We start from the raw sequence: 9,449 nt of genomic DNA, 5'->3' as shown, positions 1-9,449 counted from the left end.
TTAGTTGTATGTCGTAAGTTTTGTACCAACCAATCATGCCCCGGTAACCTTGTTCGCTGCGGGTCGGGGTGTGACACAAGAGTCGGCAATCAAAGATGTCGAGCGGGATTTCGGTGTATTAAAAAAGAGATGGTCTATCATTGCCCAACCGTCGAGGATACTTGAAAAGAGTAAAGTGAGAGACGTCATGTACACGTGCATCATCTTGCACAACATGATATTGGAGGACTCGGGCAAAGCATTTTGTTCAGAGAGTTATCATTAAGGTAACCAACCGACGAATCCGCTACTCACATACGCTCAAAAAGAAGTTATCCGAGTGAGGATACGTGACAATGACACACACCTTAACCTTCGAGCTGATCTGACCGAGCATCTATAGTTTGATAGTGAACAAGGAGGAGACGACGGGTGAAGATGTGTATTTTTAGTTTAACTTAGTTTAACCTTTTAAGTATTGTATATTTTTAGTGACATTATATATTTTTTTTATTTAAATTATGAGTTTTATATTTTTTCATGTTATTTAAATTTAAATTAATATATCAAAATTAAATAATTTTGAAATTTAAATAAAAAATAATAATTAGGTAATGATGATGTGCGTTTTGAATTATTGCATGCAAGTTAAACAGAGACTTTAAAGCCCCTTATGTGACATGACGCATACGTGACACTAATGTGGCATGATAAAAGCCCTATACCACACCCACTAGCATAAGTATTCAAATAAAGTAAGAAAATTGTTTCACAATTCGCATGAACTAGACACATCAGATGCCGTAAAATAAGAGAAAATTATGAAAAATGCGTAGGGGTGAGCAAGTTTAGGTCCGAACTGAAAATAACCGAGAACCGAACCGAAAATATACCTAACCCGACCCCGAATCCAAGTACCTAGGTATTTAGGTCGGTTCCAATTTTTCATATAAAATAGGGTCGCGTCGGGTCTGGTCGGTTCTTTTCATGGTGAAACCCGACTTGGACCTATGGACCGGAACCGACCCTATATTTAGGATATTTAGGGTAGTGAATCGGTTCTGTATTTTATGTTTGATCGGTTCTCGGGTTGGATCGGGTAATGGTCGGGTAGGGTCGGATTTTCCTTTTGCTCACCCCTACAAATGCGGGTTTGTGTATGAAGAATTTCATAACAAAGTATACGTTTTACTGACGATTCACAATGAAAAATAATAAAGATACTTGGTTTTAGGTGGGATAGAAATTTAAGGGCATGTTTGACTAAACTTTTTAAAACAACTTATTGATTTATTGGATTTTTGGAAAAGTTCGTATGAACTATGAAGTAATTTTTTGGAAAAGACATTTTCCCCTCGCATACAAACTAATTGTCAAACATTATCTAGAGCTTATTAAAGATCTTTTAAAAAAATTACCATAAAATTGATTCTTCAACTACTATTTGGTGAATCTCTTCCCTCTGCGATCTCCGGCGGCTCGACGAAAGCTTGTAGTTTCGATTAGCGGGTGAGGTCGCCGATCCGGTTGGCTTGACCTAGCTCCCTAATAAACTCTACGAATCTCTCCATTCGCCGTCAGAGTTTCGCCTCTCGGTGGTGTCCTCCCCTGCCGGATCTTCTTGTCGATAGCTTAGTAGGTCTGATATCGATCACGGCTGCCTAGCGTAGTTTAGTTAGACTGGTTCGAATCCTATTAACATATCACAGAGTCGTATCTTTGGCTGGGTGAGTTTTTCCTTTGTCTTTCGGGTTCTATGGGTGGGCTGTTTAAGGATATTACCAAGTTCTTCGTAACGAACTTGCCTGAAGGTTGTACTCCTTGGGAGCTGAGGAAGGGGCTGGAAGGGTACGGGACCATCTCTGCATCTTTTGTCGCCAAGAAAAGGGATAAAACTGGTAGTAGGTTTGGGTTCGTGAGTTTCGTTGATGTAAAGGATAAAGCCGAGTTGGAAAAGTCTTTGAAAGGGGCTAAATTGGGCAATGTCAGCTTGAAGATCAACATTGCCAAGTTCGCCGTGGAGAACTCCGGCAACTCAGCTCAGCAGGAGGCTTTCATTAAGAACTCCGGTCCCCAGAGTTTCGCTGATAGGAACAGGGTGTTCAACCTAAGGGATTCGAGATCGTTTAGAGATGTGTTGGGGAAGCCAAAGGTGGCTGAAGGGGTTTACGTGGAATCGGTTGGTTCCGGCTCTTCTGGGCCAGGTAAAACGGTCGTTGTACCGGATAGGACGATGGCCTTCAACGATGTTATAGGTGTTGCAGTTGTGGGCAGAGCGGTGGATCTGGAGACGCTGGTTGATATGGATAGATTGCTCAAGATTGCTAAAATTTCGTATGTCAGGATTCAATTCCTGGGTGGGTTGTCTGTTTTGATTTCCTTCTCGGAGGAAGAATCGGCTTCCAAGTTCATTGATTCTCGTGGGTTATGGGGCCCGTGGTTCTCGAAACTAGAAGCGTGGAAGGGTCAGTCGCTTCCACTAGAAAGAGTCGCGTGGTTAAAAATGCACGGGATCCCGCTGCATTTGCTGGACGTTGAGGTTCTCATGCAAGTTGGGGAATTGTTTGGCAAGGTTCTCCACACCCCGAAGTCCGTCGATGAAGACCTGGATCTCTCGTTTGTTACGGTGGGGGTGTTAGCAGGGGAGGCAGCTAGAATCAGAGAGATGGTTACGTTGAATTGGAAGGGCCGAAGCTTCAGAGTCTAGGTAGAGGAGGAACAAGAACCATGGGTCCCGGACTGTCTGGGGCGGTGTCTCGACGCTTCTCCGGCTAATTCTTCGGGTTCTCCGTTGATGTCCTCTCCGGTTGGCAACATGGAAGCTGAAGGGTCCTGTCGTTTCGATAGTAAAAGGGGAGAGGAAGAGTTGCATGCTTCGGATGTTGATACTACCGTTGTAGATCTTGGAAACATGCAGGAAGAGAGAGAAAAAGGTGGCGAGGGGGAGGCTGAGGGAGACTTGGGATCTCCTAGGAACTTGTGCAATCTTCAGAATGGGCCCCCCTGTGTGGATCCTGTCCGGTTAAGTGAGGAGGGTGGGCCTCAGAAAAAAAGGCCCATGAAAGGACTAAAAGGGCTGTTAGGTTGAGAAAAGACAGGTCCTTGTCTGCTGATAAATCTTCGCCGGTTGTGGATAGACCCAAGAAAAGGTCCAGGCCCGTTCCGGTAGACTATGAACCTGGGTTTGGGTTCATTGGTTTTGCTTCTAGTGGTAATCCCGAGATCGTCAGATCGGTTGTAGGTTCCGAAGGAGGGTTTGATCTAAATGCTAGAGCCGTTTCGGACCTGTCTGGCGATGTCAAGGAGGTTACCGGTGCCGACCATGAGTCATCAGGAGGAGTGGATGGATCGCACCTGGAGAAAGAAATTTTCAGCACTGTGGCTTTTGGGGATCAAATTGGAGTAGACCTCAGGAGTCATTCGGATCTGGTGAAAAAGGCAGTTTTATCTTCAGGTATTAATTGGGTTTCCTCATGAATTTTCTTTCTGTAAATTTACGAGGGATAGGGGGGATCTGAAATCAGGCTGGATCAAGTCTGTTAGGCGGCAGTTTGGGGTGAACTTTCTTATGATTCAGGAATCTAAACAGAGTGGTGTTCCATCCTCTGTGTTGGCTAAATTTTGGGGTCCGGGGAATTTCGGTTCGGAGGCTGTCGATGCTTCGGGGCAGTCCGGAGGTCTTATCAGCTTGTGGGATGCCTCTTTGTTTTCGTTGGAGTCTTCAAACAAACACAGGAATTTTCTTCATTTAAGGGGCAGGTTGACAGGGAGCTGTACTCCGATTAACGTTCTAAACGTATATGCTCCCCAAGGTGTTCCTGCGAAAAAAGAAGTTTGGGATCGGATTTCTGAGTTGATTAATAGCTTCAGTGGTTTTTGGATAGTTGGGGGCGATTTCAATGCGGTTCGGTTTCGGGAAGAGAAGAGAAATTGCTCTTTTAAACTCTCTTGTGCTAGTAATTTCAATTCTTTTATTCATGAAGCTGGGCTCTTGGAATATGTGACGGGAGGTAGGAAGTTTACTTGGCAATCCGTTAATGGGAATAAACTGAGTAAGTTGGACAGGTTCCTTGTTAACTTGGATTTTTTTAACGAATGGCCGGAGGCACAGGTTCGAGTTCTCCCGAGATTATGGTCTGATCACAGCCCCATAATTCTTTCTATGAAACCTATTAATTTTGGTGCTCGTCCCTTTCGAGTCTTCAATTCCTGGCTGGGTAAAGATGGGTTTAGAGAGGTGGTAGAGGAGGCTTGCATCAGCTTTTCAGCCCCGGGGTGTCCCCCGGATACTTTTCTGATGAAAAAATTGGGCTTTATTCGTAATAAAATTAGAAATTGGAGAGATGAAATGCTGCATAAGGATGGCGAGGATCTTGTGCTCGCCAAGGAGGAGCTGGCTTCAATCGAGTCGATCATGGAAAGCCGTGATTTAACCGAAGAAGATGAGTGGGTGCTAGCTGAAAATAAGAGTATCATTGCTGAAATTGAACTCGCTAAAGTGATGGATTTAAAACAAAGGTCTCGGGTGAGATGGGCTAAAGAGGGGGACGAAAATTCGAAATTTTTTCATACCTTGATCAATTGTAGGAAGGCTAGCAATTTGATTCATGGGTTGAACATTGGAGGTGAGTGGATCTCTAAGCCGTCGTTGGTTAAGAAAGGGGTTTTTCAGTTCTTCAGATCTAAGTTCAAAGAGGAGTGCACGGGCCGGCCGAAGTTAAACCTCCCAAATCTGAAAAAAATTTCGGATTCCGATGCGATTTGGTTGGACTCCAACTTTAGTACGGAGGAAATTAGGAACGCTGTCTTTGAATGTGGGGATGATCGAGCTCCCGGCCCAGATGGGTTCAATTTCCGTTTTTTTAAATCTTTTTGGAGGCTTTTCGAGTCGGATTTCGTCAACCTCATGGAGGGGTTTTTTCAGTTGGGCACGGTCAACCCGGGTTGTGGGTCTTCTTTTATCGCTCTCATTCCGAAAAAAAGGATCCGGAAGGCCTATCGGACTTCCGTCCGATTAGTCTTGTGGGTGTGGTGAACAAAGTGATCTCGAAGGTTCTCGCCAATAGGCTCAAAAAGGTGCTCGCTTCTGTTATCTCGGATTCTCAATCGGCGTTCTTGAGTGGTAGGTCCATTTTAGACGGTCCTCTGGTAATTAACGAAGTTTGCTCTTGGTTGAAGAAGAGTAAAAGTAAGGCTTTGTTGTTCAAAATTGATTTCGAGAAGGCGTACGATAACATAAATTGGGGATTTGGGTGGATGTGTTTCAGCAAATGGGTTTTGGAGCCAGATGGTGTAACTGGATATGGGGTATTTTATCTTCGGCTAGAGCCGCGGTCTTGGTTAATGGGTCTCCAACTTTCGATTTTAAGTGTGAGAAAGGGATGAGGCAAGGCGACCCCGTGTCCCCTTTTTTATTTGTTGTTTCCATGGAGGCGCTCTCTTGTCTTTTTGATAAGGCCGGGGGGGCTGGTATTTTTAATGGGGTTAGTCTTCCTAACGATGGGCCGAGATTATCTCATCTCTTTTTTGCTGACGATGCTCTCATCATAGGTGAGTGGGACGTGAACAATGCTCTGAACATTATTAGAATCTTGAGATGTTTCCAGGTTTGCTCCGGGTTGAATATTAATCTCGGGAAATCTAATATCTTCGGTATAGGGGTTAGTAATGGGGAAGTGGAATCGATGGCGGAGGTTGTGGGATGCAATCCAGATTTTCTTCCGTTTAAGTACTTGGGGTTAAGAGTGGGGGCAAATATGAACCGGATCTGTAACTGGAGACCGGTTTATGATTTCTTCGAGTCCAGGCTGGCCTTATGGAAATCTTCTATTTTGTCAATAGGAGGGAGAATTACTCTCATTCGCTCTGTCCTTCAAAGCATCCCCATTTATTTTTTTCTCCCTCTATAAAGCTCCGGTGAAAGTTATAAAGGACCTTGAAGGGTTGATCAGGAAATTCCTTTGGGGTGGTTCGTCCGAAGTTAATAAGACGCACTGGGTGGCCTGGGATAAGGCGACGTTACCTAAGAAAAAGGGGGGGTTGGGTATCTCCAAGCTCGTTAACATGAATATTGCTCTCCTCTGTAAGTGGGGGTGGAGATATAAACACGAGAAGGATAATCTTTGGGTTAAAGTAATTGATGCTATTCATTCGGGCGGATCAGACTGGTCTTTTCTTCCGGTTAAGAATTCGCTGGGAGGAGTCTGGAAGAATATTGTTTCTGTTATCAACAATCCATTGGGGAACAATACCCGGTTGCGGAATTTCTTTAGGGGCACAGTCGGAACTGGCGATTCTGTGTTGTTCTGGCTGGACCCATGGTTGAAGGAAGTCCCGCTGAAGGAGATTTTTCCCAAGTTATTCTCATTGGAAGTGGTCAAGACATGTTCGGTTCGCGAGCGTCTTCTTGGAGACTGGTTATGGAAGCACGAACCGGACCTCAGTGATGAAGTCAGCGAGTTTACGTCCCTCACTTCGGACCTATCCTCAGTTGTTCTGACCGATAACAGGGACGGTTGGAAGTGGCTCGGTGATAACTCGGGGGTGTTTTCTGTCAGATCGGCTAGAAGTCTATTGGTCTCTAACTCGAGTTCGAGCAGCAGCTTCGTTCTGGAATGGAGTAGATGGATACCCATAAAGTGTAATGTCTTCGCCTGGAGAGCCGAAATGGGTCGCATCCCTACCGCGGATGCGCTTCGGAAAAGGGGCATTTTGGTTGGGGACGGCCTCTGTCCGCTGTGCAAATCGGAAGAGGAGAGTGGTGATCACTTGTTTATCTCTTGTTTGGTGGCTTCGGTTCTATGGCAGAAAATTAGCTCGTGGTGTCGTATTCCGCCAATCTATGCGTTTTCGCTTAAAGACTTGCTGGAAACTCATAGAACGGGGAATCTCAGGGTCGTGGAAAAGGTGGTTGTGCTCGGCTTAATTCGTGTCGCCTTTTGGTGCATCTAGCTGGCCCGTAATAAAGCCGTTTTTTCAAATTCAGAGGTCAAAGTGGATACTATTTTTAGTGACATTAAATCCTTGGGGTTCTTATGGTATAAGTATAGAGTGAAAGGTAATCCGATCTCTTGGTCGGACTGGTGTAAATTTGTAATTATGTAATTGTTTCTTTGTCCCGGCTCGGTTTTCGAGCTCGGGTGTCGTTTAATGAAGTTTTCCTTTCAAACAAAAAAAGATCTTTCAAAAAAAATCTAGAGCTTAAAGCTAATATAATTGTTTCAAAAACCTTAGCAAAAGATGCGCTAAATCGATGATTTATTTAATGAAACATGAAAGTTTTCTTTGAAGATTCTTTCAAATTCTTAAAGCAACCACTTTCTTATTTTCTGTAAAAACAAAAACCATAATAAAAATTGTTATTGAGCAGTTGCCACCTCATCCCTAACAAAATTTATCAGAAAAACAAAATCCATCATCTCCCTCCTCAAAACTCTCTCTCACTACCCTCTCCCAACCCCTATTCTCCACCACCATCTCTCCAAACCCCACCTCTCATATCATATCTCTGCAACAACACACAAACAAGTACAAATGGAAGAGTCTGCAACATTAATTACATCCATCCAAACATCCATGAACACCTGGTTCACTCCCACTGTCCTCTTCATCTTTCTCAACCTCATGATTGCCACCATTCTCTTCACTTCTAACCTCCCAAACAAACAACAACCTCCAAATGACAAACATGTTCAAAACGACACCGTCCAATCCAAACTCGCCAGATCTCCATCCATTCTCCACCGTCTAAAATCTTTCACTTTTTATCCTCACAGATCCCAAGATGAACCATCTTTGGTCCCTAACCACCATGAACAACAACAACAAGAAGATGCTTTGGAAATAGCTGCTACACAATATGTGTTCAGTCACCCATTCACTCATGAACAAGATCTACAACCCATTTCTACAACACTAAAAAGATTCGATTTTGGCCCGACCCGGATAGAGAAAGAAGCCCCACTGGTGAATGAGGAAAGTTTCACTCATCAAGATTTACAACATCTTTCTGCAAACTCAAAAAGATTCAATTTTGACCCGACCCGGTTCGATTTCGACCCGATCCATATTGAAAAGTGCACCCCACCGGTGGATGAGGAGACTTTCACTGATCAAGATTCACAACCGGTTTCTGCAAACTTAAAAAGATTCGATTTTGACCCGACCCGGATGGAAAAAGAATCCCCACCGGAGTTTGATGCGGATTTTGTGGAGACCCATGACGAAGAAACTGATAATTTTGACAGTTTGGATGAGGTTTACAGCAAGATTACCGGTGTGCATGTTAACCGGACAATGTCGGATACTTTACCGGCGTCCGGTGAAGTTCCGGTGAAGTTACCGGCGAAGATGAAGAAATCAGCGAGTGTGAAGTCTGCATTTGCACATTTTGAGGAGGATAAGATTGTGGAGGCTCGCCGGCCGGCCACCGTGAGAGAGCGGAGGGCGGCGGAGGATGATGACGTGGAAGTTGATGCTAAGGCTGATGATTTCATTAACAAGTTTAAGCATCAGTTGAAGTTGCAGAGGTTGGATTCTATTGTCAGGTATAAGGATATGGTAAATAGAGGGGGTGGAAAGTGAATTATGGTAAGTTAGAGGGTGGTTTTTGTTACATTTTGGAAAATGGGGGTTATTGTAATGTTTTGTTGATGATGATTTGAGTTTATGTTTTTTCCCTCTATGTGAGAATAACTGTGGGGGTAGAAAAGACATTTGCTTTGTTGTTCTGCTAATGATATAAAAGTTTTGCTAATATATTTGTTTATGTTGTGGCAAGTATTTTTGGGTTGTTTGATTCTTTGTGCCAACCTGCCTTGAAAAGTTGATCTAGCAGAATATGTTTTTGTTATTGTAATCTTTTATTCTCTTTAAGATATTAGGCGGGTTCATCTGGGGTTGAGTTGGTTCGAGCGGGTTGGTCAGGAAACACGTGGCAACCCATTTGGGTTCCGTCGGCGGGTTGTAGTCCAGATTTGTGAATCCAATCATCCATGGACCACCTGAGCATTTGAACGTTGTACCTGTGTGTTTATTTAATTTTAATCAAAATAAAAATGTTACGGTAGTTATGGGTCAAATAGGTGTCCCTCCTTTAGGGTTGAAAGATGTTGAATTGCAAGTTGAATCGCGTTCAAATTATGTAGCAAAATATTATTGAATGGTGAAGAGGGTAGTTGTGGATTAAAATGTGAAACACCTCTTCACCCAAAAAGTATTTATTTTCTCTAAAAATACTAAAGCACCCTTTAATAGTGCTTCAATGTCCATACTCCATAATGGAATTCGACTTCCAATCTCATAAAGGAGCACCAATTTAGGCATCATGATATCACTAAAGTAGAAACTTTCTGGTATTACTCCACTTAATAAAATCATACATTTATCAATAAAACATATCTCTTGTTAAGTTTTAGGCCATTTATTAAGGAGAAATCACGTAAGAAGCTATTTTCTAATCATTACTAGTG

General features: G+C 43.4%; 1 protein-coding gene across 1 annotated transcript; it reads left to right on the top strand.

The window, feature by feature from the left end:
- Positions 1 to 7,353: 7,353 nt before the first annotated feature.
- Positions 7,354 to 8,746, top strand: LOC110868110 (pathogen-associated molecular patterns-induced protein A70). The gene has a single exon (XM_022117196.2). The coding sequence runs from the start codon at positions 7,513 to 7,515 to the stop codon at positions 8,560 to 8,562; it is 1,050 nt and encodes a 349-aa protein (XP_021972888.1). The 5' UTR covers positions 7,354 to 7,512; the 3' UTR covers positions 8,563 to 8,746.
- Positions 8,747 to 9,449: the final 703 nt, after the last annotated feature.

Source organism: Helianthus annuus, chromosome 7 (assembly GCF_002127325.2).
Source record: "Helianthus annuus cultivar XRQ/B chromosome 7, HanXRQr2.0-SUNRISE, whole genome shotgun sequence".
Taxonomy (NCBI): Eukaryota; Viridiplantae; Streptophyta; class Magnoliopsida; order Asterales; family Asteraceae; genus Helianthus; species Helianthus annuus.
Note: the sequence above shows the minus strand (reverse complement) of the source record. Positions and strands in the feature narration are given on the sequence as shown.